The sequence below is a fragment of the Scyliorhinus canicula genome, chromosome 4, assembly GCF_902713615.1.
Source record: "Scyliorhinus canicula chromosome 4, sScyCan1.1, whole genome shotgun sequence".
Lineage (NCBI taxonomy): Eukaryota > Metazoa > Chordata > Chondrichthyes > Carcharhiniformes > Scyliorhinidae > Scyliorhinus > Scyliorhinus canicula.
This window is the reverse complement of record NC_052149.1, coordinates 228,778,830-228,804,535: the sequence shown is the minus strand read 5'-3', so window position 1 is coordinate 228,804,535 and position 25,706 is coordinate 228,778,830. Positions and strand designations below refer to the sequence as shown.

Here is a 25,706-nt window from a genome sequence, read left to right as displayed (position 1 = left end):
CGCTGGACTCCCCGAGCACCTGACACACCTATCTTCACCCCCAAAGAACCTACTCATCCTCGTCCCAATCATATGGGCCCTATGCAGCACCTTGAATTGAATGAGGCTAAGCCGCGCACACGAGGAAGAAGAATTAACCCTCTCCAGGGCATCAGCCCATGTCCCGTCTTCGATCTGTTCCCCCAGTTCCCACTCCCACTTAGCCTTTAGCTCCTCTACTGACGCCTCTTCCACCTCCTGCATAAGCTTGTAGATATCGGATATGTTCCCCTCCCCGACCCAGGCCCCCGAAAGCACCCTGTCACTCACCCCCCTCACGGGGAGCGCAGGGAATCCCTTCACCTGCCGTCTAGCAAATGCCTTTACCTGCAGATACCTAAACATGTTTCCCGGGGGGAGCCCAAATTTCTCCTCCAACTCCCCCAGGCTCGCAAACCTCCCGTCGATAAACAGGTCCCTCAGCTGTCTAATGCCCGCTCTGTACCATCCCTGAAATCCCCCATCCATGTTCCCCGGGACGAACCTATGGTTCCCCCTTAATGGAGCCTCCATCGAGCCCCCCACTTCTCCCCTATGTCGCCTCCACTGCCCCCAAATCTTGAGGGTAGCTGCCACCACCGGACTCGTGGTATACCTCGTGGGAGGGAGCAGCCACGGCGCCGTTACCAGGGCCCCCAGGCTTGTATCCCCACACAACGCTCTCTCCATCCGTTTCCATGCTGCCCCCTCCATCACCCACTTGCGCACCATCGACACGTTGGCCGCCCAGTAGTACCCCGAGAGATTGGGCAACGCCAGCCCCCCATCTCTACCCCGCTCCAAGAACATAAGAACATAAGAACTAGGAGCAGGAGTAGGCCATCTGGCCCCTCGAGCCTGCTCCGCCATTCAATTAGATCATGGCTGATCTTTTGTGGACTCAGCTCCACTTTCCGGCCCAAACACCATAACCCTTAATCCCTTTATTCTTCATAAAACTATCTATCTTTACCTTAAAAACATGTAATGAAGGAGCCTCAACTGCTTCACTGGGCAAGGAATTCCATAGATTCACAACCCTTTGGGTGAAGAAGTTCCTCCTAAACTCAGTCCTAAATCTACTTCCCCTTATTTTGAGGCTATGTCCCCTAGTTCTGCTGTCACCCGCCAGTGGAAACAACCTGCCCGCATCTATCCTATCTATTCCCTTCATAATTTTAAATGTTTCTATAAGATCCCCCCTCATCCTTCTAAATTCCAACGAGTACAGTCCCAGTCTACTCAACCTCTCCTCATAATCCAACCCCTTCAGCTCTGGGATTAACCTAGTGAATCTCCTCTGCACACCCTCCAGCGCCAGTACGTCCTTTCTCAAGTAAGGAGACCAAAACTGAACACAATACTCCAGGTGTGGCCGCACTTATACAATTGCAACATAACCTCCCTAGTCTTAAACTCCATCCCTCTAGCAATGAAGGACAAAATTCCATTTGCCTTCTTAATCACCTGTTGCACTTGTAAACCAACCTTCTGTGACTCATGCACTAGCACACCCAAGTCTCTCTGAACAGCAGCATGCTTTAATATTTTATCGTTTAAATAATAATCCCGTTTGCTGTTATTCCTACCAAAATGGATAACCTCACATTTGTCAACATTGTATTCCATCTGCCAGACCCTAGCCCATTTACTTAACCTATCCAAATCCCTGTGCAGACCTCCGGTATCCTCTGCACTTTTTGCTTTACCACTCATCTTAGTGTCGTCTGCAAACTTGGACACGGTGCTCTTGGTCCCCAATTCCAAATCATCTATGTAAATTTTGAACAATTGTGGGCCCAACACGGATCCCTGAGGGACACCACTAGCTACTGATTGCCAACCAGAGAAACACCCATTAATGCCAACTCTTTGCTTTCTATTAATTAACCAATCCTCTATCCATGCTACTACTTTACCCTTAATGCCATGCATCTTTATCTTATGCAGCAACCTTTTGTGTGACACCTTGTCAAAGGCTTTCTGGAAATCCAGATATACCACATACATCGGCTCCCCGTTATCTACTGCACTGGTAATGTCCTCAAAAAATTCCGCTAAATTAGTTAGGCATGACCTGCCTTTTACGAACCCATGCTGCGTCTGCCCAATGGGACAATTTCTATCCAGATGCCTCGCAATTTCTTCCTTGATGATAGATTCCAGCATCTTCCCTATTACCGAAGTTAAGCTCACTGGCCTATAATTTCCTGCTTTCTGCCTACCTCCTTTTTTAAACAGTGGTGTCACGTTTGCTAATTTCCAATCCACCGGGATCACCCCAGAGTCTAGTGAATTTCGGTAAATTATCACTAGTGCATCTGCAATTTCCCTAGCCATCTCTTTTAGCACTCTGGGATGCATTCCATCAGGGCCAGGAGACTTGTCTACCTTTAGCCCCATTAGCTTGCCCATCACTCCCTCCTTAGTGATAACAATCCTCTCAAGGTCCTCACCTGTCATAGCCTCATTTCTATCAGTCGCTGGCATGTTATTTGTGTCTTCCACTGTGAAGACCGACCCAAAAAACCTGTTCAGTTCCTCAGCCATTTCCTCATTTCCCATTATTAAAACTCCCTTCTCATCCTCTAAAGGACCAATATTTACCTTAGCCACTCTTTTTTGTCTTATATATTTGTAAAAACTTTTACTGTCTGTTTTTATATTCTGAGCAAGTTTACTCTCATACTCTATCTTACTCTTCTTTATAGCTTTTTTAGTAGCTTTCTGTTGCCCCCTAAAGATTTCCCAGTCCTCTAATCTCCCAGCAATCTTTGCCACTTTATATGCTTTTTCCTTCAATTTGATACTCTCCCTTATTTCCTTAGATATCCACGGTCGATTTTCCCTCTTTCTTCCGTCCTTCCTTTTTGTTGGTATAAACCTTTGCTGAGCACTGTGAAAAATCGCTTGGAAGGTTCTCCACTGTTCCTCAACTGTTCCACCATAAAGTCTTAGCTCCCAGTCTACCTTAGCTAGTTCTTCTCTCATCCCCTTCTAATCTCCTTTGTTTAAACACAAAACACTAGTATTTGATTTTACTTTCTCACCCTCCATCTGTATTTTAAATTCCACCATATTGTGATCGCTCCTTCCGAGAGGATCCCTAACTATGAGATCATGAATCAATCCTGTCTCATTACACAGGACAAGATCTAGGACCGCTTGTTCCCTCGTAGGTTCCATTACATACTGTTCTAGGAAACTATCGCGGATACATTCTATAAACTCCTCCTCAAGGTTGCCTTGACCGACCTGGTTAAACCAATCGACATGTAGATTAAAATCCCCCATGATAATTGCTGTACCATTTCTACATGCATCAGTTATTTCTTTGTTTATTGCCTGCCCCACCATATCGTTACTATTTGGTGGCCGATAGACTACTCCTATCGGTGACTTTTTCGCCTTACTATTCCTAATTTCCACCCAAATGGATTCAACCTTATCCTCCATAGCACCGATGTCATCCCTTACTATTTCCCGGATGTCATCCTTAAATAACAGAGCAACACCACCTCCCTTACCATCCACTCTGTCCTTCCGAATAGTTTGATACTCTCGGATATTTAACTCCCAGTCGTGACCATCCTTTAACCATGTTTCAGTAATGGCCACTAAATCATAGTCATTTACGATGATTTGTGCCATCAACTCATTTACTTTATTCCGAATACTACGAGCATTCAGGTAAAGTACACTTATGTTGGTTTTTTTACCTCTGTTTTGAATCTTAACATCTCCAGTTTTATTCCTTTTGTTATTACTGGGCCTATTCACTGTGCTCCCCTCAGACCCTCTTCACCCTCAGGGTGCCATGCACCCAAACAAATCCCATGATGCTGCTGGTTACCCTTTTAAAAAAGGCCCTAGGGATAAAGATGGGCAAGCACTGGAAGAGGAACAAGAACCTCGGGAGAACCGTCATTTTGACAGATTGCACTCTGCCCGCCAACGACAGCGGCACCATGTTCCACCTTTTAAATTCCTCCTCCATCTGCTCCACTAGTCTGGTGAAGTTAAGCTTATGGCGAGTCCCCCAACTCCTGGCCACCTGCACCCCCAGGTACCTGAAACTCTTCACTGCCCTCCTGAAAGGGAGCCTCCCAATTCCCTCCTCTTGATCCCCCGGGTGCACTACAAATACCTCACTCTTTCCTAAATTTAGCTTATAGCCCGAAAAGCCCCCAAATTCCGCTAACAGCTCCATCACCCCCGGCATTCCCCCCTCTGGGTCCGCCACATTAAACAGCAGGTCGTCCGCATACAACGATACCCGGTGTTCCTCCCCACCCCGCACCAGACCCCTCCATCTCCCTGACTCCCTCAACGCCATAGCCAAAGGTTCAATCGCCAGTGCAAAGAGCAAGGGAGACAGGGGGCACCCCTGCCTGGTCCCACGATAGAGCCTAAAGTACTCCGATCTCTTCCATTTGTGACTACACTCGCCATCGGAGCCGCGTAAAGCAGCCTCACCAATTTGATGAATCCCTCCCCAAATCCAAACCTCTCCAGCACCTCCCACAGGTACCCCCACTCAACTCTTATCAAACGCTTTCTCTGCATCCAGCGCCACCTCTATCTCCGCCTCCCCCTCCACTGCCGGCATCATGATAACATTGAGCAGTCTCCGCACATTCGTGTTGAGCTGCCGCCCCTTGACAAATCCTGTCTGATCTTCGTGAATCACCTCTGGCACACAATCCTCTATCCTGGTAGCCAGGATCTTCGCCAGCAACTTAGCGTCTACGTTAAGGAGCGAGATAGGCCTGTATGATCCACACTGCAAGGGGTCCTTATCCCGCTTTAGGATCAAAGAGATCAGTGCCCGCGACATCGTCGGGGGCAAAGCCCCCCCCCCCCCCTCCCATGCCCCATTGAAGGTTCGCACCAGCAGGGGACCCACCAGGTCCGCATACTTTTTGTAAAATTCCGCCGGGAACCCATCCGGCCCCGGGGCCTTACCTGACTGCATTTGTCCGATCCCCCTGACTAGCTCCTCCAGCTCTATTGGCGCCCCCAGCCCCTCTAGAACCCTTTGGAATCATAGCCTGTTCATGAAGCTCTCCATCCCCTCTCTCCCCCTCGGAGGTTCCGACCGGTACAATTCCTCATAAAAGTCCCTAAAGACCCCGTTTACTTCTGTCCCCTTCTGCACTACATTTCCACCCCCACCCTTCACTCCACCAATTTCCCTAGCCGCATCTCGCCTACGGAGCTGATGCGCCAACATCCTGCTCGCCTTCTCTCCATACTCATATACCGCTCCCTGCGCCCTCCTCCACTGTGTCTCCGCCTTTCTGGTGGTCAACAAGTCAAATTTGGCCTGCAGACTGCGCTGTTCTCCAAGCAACCCTTCCTCCGGTGCCTCCGCATATCTCCTGTCCACATCCAGGAGCTCGCCCACCAGTCTCTCCCTCTCCTTCCTCTCCCTCCTTTCCCTGTGGGCCCGGATGGAGATCAGCTCCCCCCGGATCACTGCTTTCAGAGCCTCCCAGACCATCCCCACCCGGACCTCCCCCGTATCATTGGTATCCAGATACCCCTCAATGCTTCTCCGAACCCTCTTACACACCTCCTCCTCCGCCAGCATCCCCACATCCAGGCACCAGAGCGGGCGCTGGTCCCACGCCTCTCCCATCTCCAGATCAACCCAGTGCGGGGAATGGTCCGAAATCACTAGGGCCGAGTACTCAGCATCCTGCACCCTCGGAATCAATCCCCTGCTCAGGACAAAAAAGTCTATCCGGGAATAAAACCTATGGACATGAGAGAAAAAGGAATACTCCCGCGCTCTCGGTCTCCCAAACCTCCAGGGATCCACCCCTCCCATCTGGTCCATGTATCCCCTCAGCACTTTGGCCACCGCCGGTCTCCCGCCCGTCCTTGAACTGGACCGGCCCAGTGTGGGATCCAGCACTGTGTTAAAATCTCCCCCCATGATTAGGCCCCCTGCCTCCAGGTCCGGGATGCGGCCCAACAATCGCCTCATGAAGCCAGCATCATCCCAATTCGGGGCATATACGTTAACCAGCACCACCTTCTCTCCCTGCAGCCTACCCTTCACCATGATATATCTGCCCTCCTTGTCCGACACCACCTCAGCCACCTCAAACGACACCCTCTTCCCCACCAGAATCGCCACCCCCCCCCCGGTTCTTCGCGTCCAATCCTGAGTGATAAACCTGCCCCACCCACCCCTTCCTCAGACGAACCTGGTCCGCCACCTTCAGGTGGGTCTCCTGGAGCATAGCCACGTCCGCCTTCAACCCCCTCAGATGGGAAAATACCCTGGTTCTCTTAACCGGCCCATTCAGCCCCCTCACGTTCCAGGTAATCAGCCGGATCAGAGGGCAACCTGCCCCCCCCCCCCCCCCGACTAGCCATAGCTTATCAGATGTTCGCCCCAGGCCAGCACACCCCGCCCGACCCGTTCCCCATGGCGATAACGCCTCTCCTCTTCTCCCCCGGCTCCTTCCTAGTCATTCCAGCAGCAACCCGGTATTCTCCCCCCCCCCCCCCCCCCCCCCTCCCGGGCTAGGACCCCTCCTAGCCGCGACGCACCCTCCATGGGACTTCCGTGAGTCAGCTGACTTCTGCTGACCCGGCAGCTCCCGCCAAAACCTATCCCCTCCCGGCATGGGGTCGGTCCCCTCTTGCCACACCTCCTTGGCACCGCTTCAGCACGGGAAAGAAGACCAGTAGAGGCCCCGCCCCCACCGCCAGCTCCACCCCCCCGCCCCGCAGGAAACCAGAGGAAAGCCCGCGCTTTCACACTGCCACACCCTACCCTTCTGACGCAGTTCCCCAAAATCCAGTTTCACCTCAATCCCCAGCCCCGTATAGAAGAGAACATATAAAACACAAACCCCCAACATTCCCCACCTAACCCACAACCATACCCAACAAACAAACCCACCCGTAAACAGATCCGACCCCTCCAGCCCCTCCGCCAGGCCCAGGATCCTCCTATTCTTTCGCCTCGTGCGAACGTCCAGCTCCTCCAAGCGGTCCTGCCACTTTTTATGAATTGCCTCGTGCAACTTCACTTTCCCCATGAGGACCACGGCCTCCTCCTCCCTTTCAACGGCCTGCTGCTGCAACTCCCGAATAGACACCCCCTGGGCCGCCTGGGTCCCAAGCAGCTTGTTCGTAGTTGCATTCATGGAGTCCAGCAGCTCAGCCTTCAGCTCCGCAAAACAACGCAGGAGAAAGGCCTGCTGCTCCTGCGCCCACTTCCACCAGTCCTCGGGTGTTGCACCGGCCGCCATTTTGTTTTCCTTCCCCTGTTTTTTTGGGGAGAGCAGCTGCAGCTTCTTTCTTCGTCCCACTCCAGGTGAGCACCATATAGTGTGGGCAAGTTCCTCCAGGCACCTTCCCCCACCGGGATGCGTTAAAACAGCGCCGTTTGGGGCCCTCGAAACGGCCCAAAAGTCCCTAAAATAGCGGGAGCTGCCGAATGTGCGGCTTAGCTCCGCATAGCCGCAACTGGAAGTCTTAGGGGACACAGTTTCAGGTACGAGGAGGACCATTTAGGTCTGAGATGAGGAAAAATGTTTCTTCACTCAAAGGGTAGTAAACCTGTGGAATTCTCTACAACTGAAAGCTGTGGACATAACTCACAGAATATATTCAACAGATGGATTTTTTAAAGATTTTAATGGCTTCAAGGGATATGGGGAGAAAGTAGGAATATGGCATCGAGATAGCGGATCAACCACGATCATACTAAATGGGGGAGCAGGCTAAAAGGGTCAAATAACCTACTCCTAGCTTGTATAATGGTTGTTGTAGCTAATGTGTACCACAGTACAGGTTCTCTCTCAAATAAACCATTCTGGGCTCAAACAAAATAATGGCATTTAGTTTCCAGCCAAAACATGCAGGAATGCTAATTTAACTCCAATAGTTACTTGCAAGGATAAAAAGTTCACATTGACAATATGCACAAAGAACACATCTATGATATCTGCAGCCTGGATTTAATTTATAAATGCATAAGAAAAAAAGTGCAGGTCACATTGGTGTTCCATGATTGCGCTTAAGCTAATAATACACTACCTTGGGGAAATATTTATGCGAAATATTTATGTGAAACCACTTTTTAATTAAAATGAGCTCTATAGAAGGAAACCCAATAACCTTGCTGTTTCTAAGGATGATATATTTTGCCTTTCAGTCCAGTCTCCAATCAAACCCAGGTGCTTTGATGAAAACAACATGGAGGACAAATGCAATAAACGTAATATCCCGTGCAAACATCCGAGCTAGTATGACTGTGACATCAATTAAGAAGCCAGTTAATGCATGGTAAATGTTCAAAAATGTAAAGACTAACCTGAAATTTGGGAACACAAAAAATGCATTTTAGCTTAAATTTGGTTAAAGAAAGCAGTGTTACATTGAGCGTGATTTAATTAAATGGGAACAAAATCCAATAGGGAGCGCACTTAGCCACATGTTTCCTGGCACTCACAATGCCGAAATGTCATTCAGGTTAGATAGGCGATCTAAGCGGGAAACGCACGGCCGCACATAGCCCTATTTTCTGCACTAAGGAACTCTACTCGCCAAAACACCTCAATGTTACCGAGAGATCGGGATGCCATTTTTAAATGGCGTCCTGATCTCTGGAGCCCTCAAAGTGACCCAACTCCTCCCCCCTCCCCAACTCACGGTGAGGGTTCCCCAGCCTCCCCCCAAATACTGGCGCAGGGCACCCCCAGCTCGATCACTGCCGCGTAGAAAATGCCAGCTTGGCAGTTCCATCCTGGTACCCTGGCAGTGCCCCTGCAAGTGGACAGAGCCACCTGGGCATCTTGGCAGTACCAGGCTGGCACCCAGGTGGCACTGTCAGACAGGGTGCCCCCAGCAGTGCCAGGGTACCACCCTTCCAAAAGGGCATGCACCTGGGGGCCTCCAATCCCCTGCAACCCCCACTATCCAAGTGCCAATCCGTCTGGTCCCCGTGTATGGAAACCAGTACTGAACAGCACTTGCCCGAGGTCTGCAAGACAAAGAGGATAGATCGGGTGCCTCGAGAAACTGCATAATTCAGTGAGCCTAGCTGTCTTGCTCTAAGATGCAGATTTGCCAAAAGTGATCCTGCCCACAATCGGCAGGATTTATATTGCATCGTCTCGCGAGATCACATCTCACGAGGTGGTGCAAGTCAGGGGGATGCCGGGGATGGGTGAATGGTTTGCACATTCTGTGCTGCCATGGCATGTCATTTGCCCATCCATTGTCTGGTTCTAGCTATAATTTCTATGTAGTAATTTGGCCAATATTTGTCTTTCTAGGAAAGATGGTGCCTTGGTAACACAGGAGTTACAGGGAAAAAAGGTATATCTAATTGGTCTTTGACGATTCAGATATCCCATGGATATGCAGAAATGCAGTTGCTGACTGCCCATATTGATCAATCTCTGTTAAGAAGCCTACAGCAGTTCCAGACAGGATGCCAGTATTGGAAAACTATGGAAACCCGAGGTTCAAACGGTCACCTGATCCTCCAAAGCACACTATACTCACCATGTCATGTCTCACTCCTATTACAGCCCAAAATGTTATTTTCTGAACAAAATTTAATTTGTAAAATAAAAAGACTTATTATTTCTGTAGCATACTGTACTTCCTGTCCTGATGGCTCACCAAGCTTTTACAGCTAAGGAAGTACCTTTCGAAGTACAGTCACTTGGAATTAGGAATCATGATGGCTAAGTTCCCACAAACAGGAATTTACTAATGACGAGATAAATATTGGCTCAGGCCACCAGAAAGAACTCCACACCTCTTCTTCAGAAAAGCGTACTTTTAATGTCATCTTGGAGAGAAAATCTCAGTTGAATATCTCATCAGCATGTCCAGCAGTGCAGTATTGCATTGGGGTGTTAGTCTAGATGTGCGCTCAACTCGTTCTCGAGCAAGACTTGAAGAGTGCTACCAATAGAGCTATGGTGGCCATTTTTGTTTGATTATGTATGCTGGTTTATTGATTCAGGCAGGTTTATTCCTGGGTTGTCAAACCTTTCTTAACAAAACACTTAATAGTCTCATAATATGGCATTAGTTAGGTCTTCTGATGAAAGTATAAGCACTTTGGGTGCAACAGGTGCAGAGGCTGTGGGCAATCTAATCCAGAACAGTAAAACATGACATTGGTACCACAAGAAACTAACCTTAATCTCAAACATCAGCAACAGCTGAGAACAAGCACAAACGCTGCAACACATTACGCCTTTTGCATCAGCACTAATAGGAGTTACAATACAATCTTGGTATTGCAAACTGGGGTTTCAATTTTGCAGCAATGCAAAAACATTTGGTAAATAATTTTAAAACTTTGGAGTACAAAGTTAATCTTTGTGAATCAGCTAACCTCTTATACTCATCCTCCGAATCTTATTGTGCCCTGGCTTATAAACCTTAGCCCTTTCATAGAAATGTAGAAAGTATGAACAGGAGGATGCCATGCAGCCCTTTTGAGCCTGCTTTGCTATTCATTATGATCATGTCTGGTCATCCAAGTCAGTAACTTGTTCCCATTTCCCCCCCCCCCCCCCCATATCTTTTGATCCACTTTGCCAAAAAAAATCTATATCTAACTCCTTCTTGAAAGTATACAATGTTTTGGCCTCAACTGTTTTTCGTTGGAGAGAATTCCACAGGCTCACCACCTCTCTGGGTGAAAACATTTCTCCTAATTTCAGTCCTAAAAATGGTTTAACCCATATCTTAGACTGTGACCCCTAGTTCTGCACCCACCATCAGGAACATCCTTCCTGCATCAACCTTATAGTCCTGTCAGAATTTCAGAGATTTCTCCCCATCCTTCCTTCTGAACTCCAGTGAATATAATCCTAACTAACACAATCTCTCCTCACACATCAGTCCTACCTTCCCAGGAATCAGTCTGGCAAACCTTCTCTGGACTCTATCCCATGCAAGAACATCCTTTCTCAGATAAAGGAGACCAAACCTGCACAAAATATTTGAGGTGTGGTCTCACCAAGGTCCTATAAATTGAACCAAGATATCCCTGCTCCTGTACTCGAATCCTCTCACTATGAAGGCCAACAAACCATTTTCCTTCTTCACCACCTGCATGCTTACTTTCAGCGACTCGTGTACAAGGAAACCCAGGTCTCGCTGCACATTCCCCTCTCTCAATCAATAGGCATTAAGATAATAATCTGTCTTCCTGTTTTTGCTGCCAAAACAGCAAACCTTACATTTATCCACATTATACTGCATCTGCCATGCATTTGCCCACTCACTCAATTTGTCTAAATCACACTGAAGCATCACTGCATCCTCCCCCACAGCTCACTCTCCCACCCAGTTTTGCATCATCTGCAAATTTGGAGATTACATTTAGCTCCCTCATCTAAATCATTAATATAATCATCTTAAATCTCAATTTAAAACAAAGAGGGCAAAAAACAAACCAACCAATTTCAGTCTAGCAATTTGAACCAAATGTGAATTACCGTTGAAGTTTTGGAGAACAAGAAAAAACTTATCATATGGGCTCACTGAACTGCTTTTAAGAGCTTTCATCTTAGAAAAGACCCAAAGGGACAATTGTTGTGTTCTAATATTAGATATTTCAATGCCATCTGGAAGGTGGCAAACTGAGCTCCGGTTAGCATTTAAGCAAATTGCACAAAGGTCCTCTTCTCCCTAATGAGATGGGGCAGATAAGCTTTGCACAAACCACAGACTATTCCCAAAAATCAATCAGAGAGAAAATCAATAAGAGCATAGAACCAAACCATAAAGCAACCACTGGGCAGGGCTGGTGTGTTGCAAAGCGGAAACACAAGGAGTCACATAAGAGTAATAAGGGGTTCTCAAATTTTAACCCATCTCTTTCTTTTCTTCATTTGTCAAAGTTCCCTTCTTGTATTAACAGTATTTTCTAATTTCAGATTTTCAACATTTCTTACCGAAAGGTTATGAATTCCACCCTCATAGCTTAATATGCAAGACGAAGCTCTGTTCTGTGCCACACAAATAAAATGGAGGCAATCATTCTAATTTGCTTTTTAATTACCCTCCCTCTGTGTTTATTGCTCCTCTCTTTGCTGCTTCATTGTTTATTGCTCTCGACAGGGTTATTGCTTTCTCTTTGCCGGTATATTCCAATCTCACGATGAATTCCCACATTCGCTCCTGGATTATCTCCTTTACTCCCCTCTCGCTCGGCGGGTTTAATCCACTCCCATTTAAAACCAGTTGAGTCCATCTCATTCACACCTACTGCCAGCTAAATCTCTTCATACCCTATACCCTGCTGTCTTAATGCCCCCAAGCCCCTCCACTCTTCCAGTTTAATTACTGCCCCCCTCTCCACTACCGCTGTGTTAATTTGCCCCTCACCTCTCTCGGCTGGGTTAATTCCCCCCCGCTCCCTCTCGGCTGGGTTAATCCCCCCACTCCCTCTCATCTGTGTTAATCCCCCCGCTCTCACTCGGCTGGGTTAATCCCCCCCGCTCCCTCTCATCTGTGTTAATCCCCCCGCTCTCACTCGGCTGGGTTAATCCCCCCCGCTCCCTCTCATCTGTGTTAATCCCCCCGCTCTCACTCGGCTGGGTTAATCCCCCCGCTCCCTCTCGGCTGGGTTAATCCCCCCGCTCCCTCTCATCTGTGTTAATCTCCCCGCTCTCACTCGGCTGGGTTAATCCGCCCGCTCCCTCTCGGCTGGGTTAATCCCCCCGCTCTCTCTCGGCTGGGTTAATCCCCCCGCTCCCTCTCGGCTGGGTTAATCCCCCCGCTCCCTCTCATCTGTGTTAATCCCCCCGCTCTCACTCGGCTGGGTTAATCCCCCCGCTCTCACTCGGCTGGGTTAATCCCCCCGCTCCCTCTTGGCTGAATTAATCCCACCGCTCCCTCTTGGCTGAATTAATCCCACCGCTCCCTCTCGGCTGAATTAATCCCACCGCTCCCTCTCATTCTCAACTGGGCTAATGCCGCCGCCGCTCTCTTTTTCAGTTGGGTTAATACCCCCACTCGTTTTCTTTTTCGGCTGGGTTAATTCCCCCACTCTCTCCCTCTTGGCTGGGTTAACCTCACCGCTCTCTATCTCTCCCTCTCGGCTGTGTTAATCCGCCCACTCCCTCTCGGCTGGGTTAATCCCCCCGCTCCCTCTCGGCTGGGTTAATCGCCCCGCTCCCTCTCGGCTGGGTTAATCCCCCCGCTCCCTCTCGGCTGGGTTAATCCCCCCGCTCCCTCTCATCTGTGTTAATCCCCCCGCTCTCACTCGGCTGGGTTAATCCCCCCGCTCCCTCTCGGCTGGGTTAATCCGCCCGCTCCCTCTCGGCTGGGTTAATCCCCCCGCTCCCTCTCGGCTGGGTTAATCCCCCCGCTCCCTCTCGGCTGGGTTAATCCCCCCGCTCCATCTCGGCTAGGTTAATCCCCCCCCGCTCCCTCTCGGCTGGGTTAATCCCCCCCTTCCATCTCGGCTGGGTTAATCCTCCCGCTCCCTCTCAGCTGGGTTAATCCCCCCCCTTCCATCTCGGCTGGGTTAATCCCCCCCTTCCATCTCGGCTGGGTTAATCCCCCCCGCTCCCTCTCGGCTGGGTTAATCCCCCCCGCTCCCTCTCGGCTGGGTTAACCCCACTGCTCCCTCTCGGCTGGGTTAATCCCCCCGCTCTCACTCGGCTGGGTTAATCCCCCTGCTCCCTCTCGGCTGGGTTAATCCCCCCCTCCGCTCCCTCTCGGCTGGGTTAACCCTACTGCTCCCTCTGGGCTGAATTAATCCCACCCCGCTCACTCTCGTTCTCAACTGGGCTAATGCCCCCGCCGCTCTCTTTTTCACTTGGGTTAATTCCCCTGCTCGTTTTTGTTTTTCGGCTGGGTTAATCCCCCCCACTCCCACTCTCTCTGCTGTGACCATCTACCACCCCTCTCCCTCTGCTGTGCCAATCTACCACCCTCTCTCTCTGCTGTGTCCATCTACCACCCCTCTCCCTCTGCTGTGTCCATCTACCACCCCTCTCCCTCTGCTGCGTCCATCGACCACTCTCTCCCTCTGCTGTGTCCATCTACCACTCTCTCCCTCTGCTGTGTCCATGTACCACCCTTTCTCTCTGCTGTGTCCATCTACCACCCGCTGTGTCCTTCTACCACCCTCTCTCTCTGCTGTGTCCATCTACCACCCTCTCTCTCTGCTGTGTCCATCTACCACCCTCTCTCTGCTGTGTCCATCTACCACCCTCTCTCTGCTGTGTCCATCTACCACCCTCTCTCTCTGCTGTATCCATCTACCACCCTCTCTCTCCGCTGTGTCCATCTACCACCCTCTCTCTCCGCTGTGTCCATCTACCACCCTCTCTCTCCGCTGTGTCCATCTACCACCCTGTCTCTCCGCTGTGTCCATCTACCACCCTCTCTCTCCGCTGTGTCCATCTACCACCCTCTCTCTCCGCTGTGTCCACCTACCACCCTCTCTCTCCGCTGTGTCCACCTACCACCCTCTCTCTCTCTGCGGTGTCCACCTACCACCCTCTCTCTCTCTGATGTGTCCATCTACCACCCTCTCTCTCTGATGTGTCCATCTACCACCCTCTCTCTCCGCTGTGTTCACCTACTACCCTCTCTCTCTCTGCTGTGTCCACCTACCACCCTCTCTCTCTGATGTGTCCATCTACCACAGCAGATGGTAGATCTGTTGTGTCCATCTACCACTCTCTCTCTCTGCGGTGTCCACCTACCACCCTCTCCCTGCTGGTTCAGTCCCGCTCCTTGTCGATGAGATGCCGGGTCTCGGGACGCCATCACTCCCACACCCTCTGTCCACCCACTCTCGGTATTTATTACCTTTGTGGGACATGGTAATCGGCCTCTCGTCCGACACGTTGTGATAAATGACCACAGCCGCCGCCTTCTGTGCGGCCGCCCGCAGGATCTTCTGTTTGAAGGTGCAGTTGCCCCGGTTCAGCAGCGCGATCCAGCGCCGGGTGTCGGGCGGCACCGCGAAGCGGGTGTGCGGGTCGCAGCCCTGCAGGTTGCGCTGGGTCCCGGGCACCCAGGCGGGCACCAGCACCGTGCCGCCCTCCACCCTTTCCTTGGGGGACTCCCGGCCGTAGCGGCCCTCCTCGCCGCGGCCCGGCACCGGGACCCGCTGCCCGCTGGCCCGATCCACGTACGACACCTTCACGGCGGCGACCACCAGCTCGCCCTTGACGCCGTCGTGATCCGGGAGCTCGGTCTGGGCCCCACCCCCGGCGGGGGACAGGAGCAGCAGCAACAAGTAGGCGGCCGAGTAGGCGGCGGGGGTTGGCGGCGGCAACGGCCCCGCGCGAGACGCCCGCCTCATCCTCCAGCACGCGCTCAACCGCCGCGGATGCTTCCCTCAAGTAACGAAAAACGGTCTATTCTCGCTCCTCCAGCTAAAACCGGCACCACTTCACCTCAGCGTTTTTGCTTCCACCTCCAATGGGACGTTTCCAATAGACCCAAGCGGCCGGTCCCGATCGGTTTCTCATTCCCGCCGCGTGTCTGTTAAAAACATCCGCCTCAGCTTTTGACAGCCGAGCGCCGGCGGGAAGGGCGCATGCGCGCAACAGGCTCCTCCTCTCCCCCCACCCCCCAATCCGAGAGCGCGCAGCCCGGCCTCGCCCACCTGCCGAGAGCGCGCAGCCCGGCCTCGCCCACCTGCCGAGAGCGCGCAGCCCGGCCTCGCCCACCTGGCCAGCACACCTAGCCCCACCCCTTCTATTAGAGCATGCGCAGCTCAGCCCCACCCCCCCTCCCTCGGATGTCTGCGCGACGCATGCGTGCCCCTGCCCTCCCTGGGAGCAGGTGAGCTGGGTTCCACCCCCCCCCCAACCCAACCCAATGTTGTGCAGTTGTTTGTTCCCTTAGATCTGGGCAAGCAACAACCACTTGCATTTATATAACGCCTTTAAATACAACTGACACAGCACCATTACCATAATAACATGTCCCAAGGCATTTCACAGGAGCAACATACAACATTGTCATCGACTTCAGGAAGCGTAGTGGAGAACATGCCCTCGTCTACATCAATGGGAACGAAGTAGAAAGGGTCGAGAGCTTCAAGTTTTTAGGTGTACAGATCACCAACAGCCTGTCCTGGTCCCCCCCATGCCAACACTATAGTTAAGAAAGCCCACCAACGACTCTACTTTCTCAGAAGACTGAGGAAATTTGGCATGTCAGCTACGACCCTCACCAACTTTTACAGATGCACCACAGAAAGCATTCTTTCTGGTTGTATCACAGCTTGGTATGGAGCCTGCTACAAAAGGTTGTGAATGTAGCTCAGTTCATCACGCAAACCAGCCTCCCATCCATTGACTCTATCTATAATTCCTGCTGCATTGGAAAGGCAGCCAGCATAATTAAGGACCCCATGCACCCCGGACATACTCTCTACCACCTTCTTCCGTCAGGAAAAAGATACCAAAGTTTGAGGTCACGTACCAACCGACTCAAGAACAGCTTCTTCCCTACTGCCATCAGACGTTTGAATGGACCTACCTCATATTAAGTTGTTCTTTTCTCAACACATTGCTATAACTGTAACATTATATTCTGCAGTCTCTCTTTCCTTTCCTATGTACGTTATGCATTGTTTGTACAGCATGCAAGAAACAATACTTTTCACCGTATACTAATACATGTGACAATAATAAATCAAATCAAATTTCTGCCTCTCTCTACGCTGTTAATTTCTCCTCCCTACAGATTGATTATTCCCTCTGCTGGATTAGTCCCCCTCCTTGTCAATGAGATGCTGGGTCCCGGTACCATCAACCCCAGTGGCACAGTAGTTATTAGCACTGCTGCTTCACAGCTTCACGGACCAAATTCAATTCCAGCCTCGGGTAACTCTGTGGAATTTGCACGTTGTCCTCGTGTCTGCGTGGGTTTCCTCCAGGTGCTCTGGTTTCACCCACAGCCTAAAGATGTTAGGTGTCTTTGCAGGCATAGGGGGTGGACCAGGGTAGTGTGCTGTTTCGGAGGGTTGGAGCGGACTTGATGGGCTGAATAGCCTCCTTCTGCACTGCAGCGATTCTATGAAAATTTGGGGCGGTACTCTCCCCCCCACGCCGGGTGGGATAATCTCCGGGGCACCGCGCGAATCGCGCCACACCGCCCCGACCCCCGCACGCGACTCTCTCACCCTGCCAAACCCAGCGCCGCGCAAACGGCGAGCGGCGATTCTCCGGCCCGGATGGGTCGAGCGGCCGCTCCGACACGACAGGGTCCCACTGGAGCCGTCCACCCCTGGTTGCTGCCGGCGGGAACTCTGCGGGAACGCTCGGGGGGTGGCCTGTGTGGGGGGGAGGGAGGCTCCTTCACCGGGGGGGGAGCCTCCGAAGGGGTCTGGCCCGCGATCGGGGCCCACTGATCGGCAGGCCGGCCTCTTCCACCCCCCCCCGAGCCTACATTCCGCCGCGGCCGGCCCCTGAACACCCACGCCATATTGAGTTGGGGCCGGAATGCATAAGAAGTTCCCCGCGCATGCGCAGGATGGCGTGGCCCAACTGCACATGCGCAGGATTGCGCTGCCCCAACTGCGCATGCGCGGGTTGGCGCGGCGCCCATTTGGTGCCTCCTCGAGACACTGGAGTGGCGTGAACCACTCCAGCGCCATCCTGGCCCCCTGTGGGGGCCAGAATAGGTTGTGCCCGGGCCCTGTTCACGCTGTCGTGAAACGGACAGCGTTCACGACGGTGCGAACACTTGGTCTGAGAATCGCCCCCTTGATACCTACAGCCTCAAAAGGTGTTTTTAGGTCAAATGGCCAAAACTTTGGGCAAAGGTTTTTAAAGAGTGTCCTAAAGAAGGAGAGAGAGGCGGAGGGGTTTGGGGAAAGTTCCAGACCTTAATTTAAGGACAAATCATCTGAGGCAGTAGTGCCCAATGGTGGAATTATTGAAAATTATTCTGACCTCTTATGCCCAAGAGGTCGGAATTAGAGGAGTGCAGGAGTGGGGGGGGGGGGGGGGGGGGGGGGGGGGATGGGTTAGAGGAGATTATAGAGATCTGGAGTGATGATGCCATGGAAGTATTTGAAAACTCGGGATGAGAATTTTCAAATCAAGGCATTGCTTGACCAAGAGTCAATGTACATCAGCAAGCACGGGTGTGAATTGGCTGCTGTGCCATTTCAGGCACAGGCACCAGAGTTTGACCTCAAATTTATGGAGGGTAGAATGTGGGAATGTCAGCTCTAGAGGTGACAAAGGCATGGATGAGGGTTTCAGTAGCAAATGATCTGGGAAAGGGCCACAAAGTAAGGAAATATCAAAGAGGTGCAAATAGGCAGTCTTAGTGATGGCACAGATCTGAGGTTGGAAGCTCATCTTGGAGTCAAATGTTGGCGGGAGGGATGGAGTCATAGGAAATAGAGTTTGAAGGGGGTACTGCAAACAATAGCTTCAGTCTTCCCAATATTTAATTGGAAGACATTAAATGTCTTCTCACCCAGTAATAGATATTGGATAAACAACCTGATAGTTTAGCAACAGTGGGGGAGTCAAGAGAGGTAATCAATGGTGAGGTAGAGCTGTTACTAAGGCACTGCTGCACTGTCAGAATGACAGTATTGATGGAGTGCTACCTATCAGAGGGGTAGTAGAGGGGCAGTATGAAGGAGTGCTGCACTGTCAGAGAGTTAGTACTGAGAGAGTGCTGCACTGTCAGAGAGTCAGTACTGACGGAGTCCGCACTGTGAGAGGGTCAGTACTGAGGGAGTGCTGCACTGTCAGAGGGTCAGTACTGAGGCAGTGCTGCACTGTCAGAGGGTCAGTACTGAGGCAGTGCTGCACTGTCAGAGGGTCAGTGCTGAGGGAGTGCTGCACTGTCAGAGGGTTAGTACTGAGGGAGTTCTGCACTGTCACAGGGTCAGTACTGAGGGAGTGCTGCATTGTCAGAGGGTCAGTACTGAGGGAGTGCTGCACTGTCAGAGGGTCAGTACTGAGGGAGTGCTGCACTGTCAGAGGGGCAGTACTGAGCGAGTGCTGCACTGTCAGAGGGGCTGTACTGAGCGAGTGCTGCCCTGTCAGAGCGGCAGTACTGCGGGAGGGCTATACTGTCAGAGGGTCAGTATAAGGGAGTGCTGCACTGTTGGAGGGGCAGTACTGAGGGAGTGCTGCACTGTTGGAGGGGCAGTACTGAGGGAGTGCTGTGCTGTCGGAGTGGCAGTACTGAGGGAGTGCTGCACTGTTGGAGGGGCAATACTGAGGGAGTGCTGTGCTGTCGGAGGGTCAGTACTGAGGGAGAGTTATACTGTTGGAGGGGCAGTACCGAGGGAGTGCTGTACTGTCAGAGGGTCAGTATTGAGGGAGTGTTACATTGTTAGAGAGTCAGTACTGAGGGAGTGCTGCACTGTCAGAGGGTCAGTACTGAGGGAGTGCTGCACTGTCAGAGGGTCAGTACTGAGGGAGTGCTGCACTGTCAGAGGGTCAGTACTGAGGGAGTGCTGCACTGTCAGAGGGTCAGTACTGAGGGAGTGCTGCACTGTCAGAGGGTCAGTACTGAGGGAGTGCTGCACTGTCAGAGGGTCAGTACTGAAGGAGTGCTGCACTATTGGAGAGGTAGTACTGAGGGAGTGCTGCAATGTTGAAGGGGCAGTACCGAGGTCAGAGCGGCAATATTGAGGGTGGACTGTACTGACTGAGGAACAATACTGATCGAGGGTTTTACTGTCTGAGATGTCACCTTTCCGAATAATCTTTAAACCAAGGTCCCATGTGCCTCCTGAGATCTTGCACCACAGTTTTGATTAATAACAGGGAATTCTCCCCAATGTCCTTGTCTAATATTTATCCTTCAACTAACATCAGTGAAACAATCAGATTATTTGATCATTAGCTGATTGTACTGTCTGCCCCCTCTAGTGATCAACAGAGAAACTGCAACATCTGAGGTGGTCTGAGATTAAATTTGCACTTGCGAATATCAATGCTCACCGTATTAATACAGGATTAACTTGCTCAGATTAACATCTTAATTATATCACCCATCAAAAGGCTGGGAACAGTGGATATGTTACTTAACTCATAATCCTGAGCCTTTGACTAATGCTCCAGAGTTGTTTCAATTCCACCACAAAATTTTAATTCAATTAATTAAATAACTAAATAAAAAGCTGATATCTGTATTTGTGGCCATGAAACTACTGACTTGTATGGAAAAATCCACCTGGTTCACTGTGGTCCTTCAGGGCAGAATAACTGCCTGGTCTGGCCTGCATGTGACTCCAGATCCGCAGCAATGTGGTTAACATTGGGAAACAGATTGGGAAATCAGACCATAAGACTGTGCTCCTTCTCCCGGCTTACAAGCAGAAACTCAAGCGGGAGAATCCAGCTAAGAAGGTTGTGCAGTGCTGGTCCGAGGAGACAGAAGAGCTCTTACGTGTCTGCTTAGGGACAGTGGACTGGTCCATATTTAAGAACTCAGCGACTATATTTAAATGAGTATGCCACCACCGTCATAGGCTTCATCAGCAAATGTGTGGACGACTGCGTGCCAAAGAAAGCAGTACGTACGTTCCCCAACCAGAAACCATGGCTCAACCGCGAGATTGACTCCCTACTGAAGGACAGATCTGAGGCGTTCAAGGCAGACGACCCTGTCCTATACAAGAAATCCAGGTACGACATCCGCAAAGCCATCCGAGATGCCAAGAGAGAAGATCAAACTAAGCTAGGGTCACAGACAGACTCTCGGTGGTTGTGGCAAGGACTAAACAACATAACGGGCCACAAAGCAAAGCCGAGCAGTATCTCTGGCAGCAGCGCACCCCTCCTCGATGAACTTAATGCGTTCTATGCTCGGTTCGAGCAGGTAACCAACAATCCGCTGTCGAGTGCCCCAGCAGCCCATAACTCACCCATACCCACCATCACAGCTTCTGAAGTCAGATCGGCCTTCCTGAAAGTGAACCCACGGAAGGTGATGGGCCCGGACGGGATCCCTGGTCGTGCACTCAGAGCCTGCGCAGACCAGCTGACAGAGTTATTCACAGACATCTTTAACCTGTCCCTACTCCACTCCGAGGTCCCCACCTGCTTCAAGAAGACCACCATCATACCGGTACCAAAGAAGAACCAGGCAACGTGCCTCAATGACTACCGCCCGGTGGCCCTGACGTCAGTTGTACTGAAGTGCTTCGAGAGGCTGATCATGAAGCGCATCACCTCCATACTCCCGGAACGCCTTGACCCACTTCAATTCGCATACCGTCGCAACCGGTCCACATCAGACGCCTTTTCCCTGGCCCTACACTCATCCCTAGAGCATCTCGAAAACAAGGACTCCTACATCAGACTCCTATTTATTGACTACAGCTCTGCCTTCAACACCATAATCCCAGCCAAGCTCATATCAAACCTCCCAAACCTAGGAATTGGCTCTCCACTCTGCAACTGGATCCTCGATTTTCTGACCAACAGACCACAATCAGTAAGAATGAACACCAACACCTCCTCCACAATAGTCCTCAATACTGGTGCCCCGCAAGGCTGCGTACTTAGCCCCCTACTCTACTCATTGTACACACACGACTGCGTGGCAAAACTTGGTTCCAACTCCATCTACAAGTTTGCTGACGATACAACCATAGTGGGCCGGATCTCGAATAACGACGCGTCAGAATACAGGAGGGAGATAGAGAACCTGGTGGAGTGGTGTAACGACAACAATCTATCCCTCAATGCCAGCAAAACTAAAGAGCTGGTCATTAACTTCAGGAAGCAAAGTACTGTACACACCCCTGTCAGCATCAACGGGGCCGAGGTGGAGATGGTTAGCAGTTTCAAATTCCTAGGGTTGCACATCACCAAAAATCTGTCCTGGTCCACTCACGTCGACGCTATCACCAAGAAAGCACAACAGCGCCTATACTTCCTCAGGAAACTAAGGAAATTCGGCATGTCCACATTAACCCTTACCAACTTTTACAGATGCACTACAGAGAGCATCCTCTTGGGCTGCATCACAGCCTGGTATGGCAACTGCTCGGCCCAGGACCGCAGGGAACTTCAGAGAGTCGTGAACACCGCCCAGTCCATCACACAAACCTGACTCCCATCCATGGACTCCATCTACACCTCCCACTGCCTGGGGAAAGCGGGCAGCATAATCAAGGATCCCTCCCACCCGGCTTACTGACTTTTCCAACTTCTTCCATCGGGCAGGAGATACAGAAGTCTGAGAACACGCACGAACAGACTCAAAAACAGCTTCTTTCCCACTGTCACCAGACTCCTAAATGACCCTCTTATGGACTGACCTCATTAACACTACACCCTGTATGCTTCATCCGATGCCAATGCTTATGTCGTTACATTGTATATCTTGTGTTGCCCTATTATGTATTTTCTTGAATTTTGTTTAATTCCCTTTTCTTCCCATGTACTGAATGATCTGTTGAGCTGCTTGCAGAAAAATACTTTTCACTGTACCTCGGTACACGTGACAATAAACAAATCCAATCCAATCCAATCCAATTAACTGCCCTCTGAAATGCCCTAATGAAGCTTATGAAAATGCCTAATGAGAATAAAGCCAGCAGGCTCTGAACATGTAACAGGCACAGGCTGCCCAGTTAAACACAAAGTCTTCCTCACAAACATCTGGGGACTTGTTTGGGAACCTCTGGATTCTATGGAACTGTCTCAAGCAACGACCTGACACAGTAATGCTTAGAGGGTCAAACCCATCAGCCAACGTCCTGGACTTCTTCATAGTTGTCCTCGGTCATGCCCTGTCCCACCAACAGGACAGATCTACCATAGGGGGTGGCACAGTGGTAGGCAGTCAGGAGGGAGTGGCTTTCAGCCTCTTCACCTGGCTCGTATAATTTAATTTGCGAAGTCGGACCCAATCCCCGGGCCAACTGCATCGCTAAATATCTAAAAAGGGAACCTATAAAATGAAATGGCAACACCGGCTCATTGACACTTCCCCCTGGCTGAGATACCAGGAAACACTCACTTTCCTCTCAATTCAATTTATAACCCAAAAAGCCTCAAATCGCTTCCGCTGTGCCATGATATCATCCGTTATGGGGATCGGATCCATTGTATACAAAAGAAAATTCACCTACCCGACACATCTTCTGAGTTGTGGGGGTGAGACCCACGCAGACACGGGGAGAATGTGAAAACTCCACATGGACAGTGACCCAGGGCTGGGATCGAGCCGGGAACCTCAGTGCCGCGAGGCAGCAGTGCTAACCACTGTGCCACCGTGCCGCCCTGTACGATCACTAGCTTTAGGTGCCTTATATAATAACCAAATCCTTGCCACAAACCAAATATCCCCATTCTACCTTATCAAAGGCCTTCTCAGCATCCAAAGCCACAATGATCTCCTACTCCCTTCCTTTCCGCCAGGGACAATACCACATTCAAAAGTCGCCCCACATTGGATGACAAGCGGCTACCCTTCACAAACTCCACCTGGCCTTCCCAATAATCTGCAGGAGACACCCCTCCAATGTCAGTGCTAGCACCTTCGCCAAATTCTTAGCATCTACATTTAATAGCGAAATCGGGCGGCACGACCCACACTCCATCGGGTACTTATCCTTCTTTAGCAGAAGTGAAATGGACACCATTGTCTCCGGAGGAGATCCCCGATCCACCAAGTCCTCAAACATCTCCACCAGCAGCGGCACCAGTCGATCAGCAAATCTGTTATAAAACTCCACCGGGAATCCATCCGGCCCCAGAGTTTTACCCCATCTGCATTCGCACAATTGCTGTTCTGACTCCTCCACCCCCAGCAGCCCCTTCGTCCCTTCCTGATCCTCCCCGCCAACCTTGGGACACTCCAAAGACTTCCACATGTCCGACTCCTCCTCCGGCAGCTCCAACCTTTGTAGAGTCTTATAGAACGCCTCAAACGGCCCATTAACCTTATCCAGCACCGACACTAACCGAGTACCCGAGTCCTGAACCCCTACAATCTCCTGGGAGGCCGCCTGCCATCTCAGCTGACCAGCTAAATGCCGACTGGCCTTCTCCCCATACTTGCCCACGACCCCCATCGAGTGCTGCAACTACCAAACCGCCTTCTGTGTGGATCGCAGATCAAATTGCATCTGCAACTTTGTTCTACTAACCAGAAGCTCTGGCGCGGGTCACCTGAATGCCTGCCATCCACCTGCAGGATCTCATCCACCAACCACTGGAGTTCCTCCCTCATCTCCCTAGCCTTCTGTGCTTTGTGCGAAATTATCTCCTCTCGCACTACCACTTTCAGGGCCTCCCACAGCACCGACGGTGACAACTTCGAAAGATCATATTCAGGTGAGGCCACAGAAAATCTGAGGTTCCAGATCCCTGGGCCTCCTGTAGGGTTCTAAGAGAGAGGGATCAAGGCAAACAAAAATATAGGTACATACACAGTTACTACTACAACAAACCCCATACAGACCCCTTCCCACCACCAACCAAGTCCCATGCCAGCACATTCAGTTTGGCCCAAGTCCGTCAGCCTTTATAAATTTCTCCGCTTCCTCCGCCATCTGGAAGATCTTCAGCCTTGTGTGTAACACTCAGCTTCGCTGGGTGCACCATGCCAAACTGCACACCACCGGGTGCACTGACTTTGCCCTGTTAAAAGCTGCCCGCCATCTTGCCAATTCTGCTGCAATGCCTTGATAGAGGCGGATACTGCAGCCTTCCCACCACACATCCCGATTCTCCTTGGCCCACTTTAGAACCCACTCCTTCAACCGATAGTTGTGGAAACACACCCTCACTGCTCCTCCGTGGCCTTGCCCAAAGCGACCAGTGGGCTCAATCTATCTCGCTGGAGGGACCCTGCTCCTCCTCCCTCATCAACTTCCTAACCATCCTCTCAAAGTATTCAGTTGACCTCGGACCCTCCATCCCCTCAGGCAGACCCACGATCCTAAGGTTCTATGTGGCCTCGACCTATTTATCAGATCGTCAACTTTCACTTTCAGGCCCTTATTTCGCTCCTCCACCTGCAGTAGCTCAGCATCTAACGAGGTCAACTGATCTCTGTGACGCAACAGCGCCTCCTCCACCCCTTTCAACACCTCGCCATGCTGCCGCACTGTCACCGACGTCTTTTCCACCGTCTCCTTTATCGGTACCAGGGCCTCATCCACCGACTTCCTGAGGGCCTCCACTATTTTCCTCCGGTGCCTCTTGAAATGCTTGCCAAAGGGTTTGTCAAATTCGACAGCCATTACCTCTGCCAGCTTGTCTACCATGAGAGGTATGGCTCCACACGATGACCTTGCCTCCGCCATCGTAGATCCTCCTGGGCTCCGCTCCTTGCTCAGCTCCTCCGACGGGCTACTGCTCCCACCTTTCTCAATTACATTCTTTCTTGTGCCTTTGGACATCCTTGCACCAAATACTCTTGGATGGGACGAGTCTGACCACCAATTACCCCCGGAAACCAGGTGAAAAGAACAAAAAAATTCAACGTCTCTGGAAGAAGCGACCGATGTGCGACCTCCTTCAATGTGTCACCACTGGAAGTCACAGTGCTGCATTATTGAAGAGGTGCTGATGAGGGAATACTGCACAGTGCGGTCAGCTCCGGGATCATGCTGCACTGCTGGATAAGCAATACCGAGGGAGTGCTGCATTTTTGGAGAGGCAGTACTGAGGGAGTGCTGCACTGTCAGACGGACAGTACTGAGGGAGTGCTGCACTGTC

The 25,706-nt window shown here is 51.2% G+C and overlaps 1 protein-coding gene across 5 annotated transcripts in view; it reads right to left on the bottom strand.

Annotated features, from left to right (window-relative positions):
* The window catches only part of rnf130 (ring finger protein 130), a 234,660-nt gene extending 219,074 nt beyond the window's left edge, over nt 1-15,586 (bottom strand). For all 5 annotated transcript variants that reach the window (XM_038796204.1, XM_038796201.1, XM_038796203.1 and 2 more), the window contains exon 1: nt 14,842-15,586. In XM_038796204.1, coding sequence (XP_038652132.1) covers nt 14,842-15,340 — 499 coding nt within the window. In that variant the 5' untranslated portion in view covers nt 15,341-15,586. The remainder of the gene's footprint in view (nt 1-14,841) is intronic.
* Nucleotides 15,587-25,706: the final 10,120 nt, after the last annotated feature.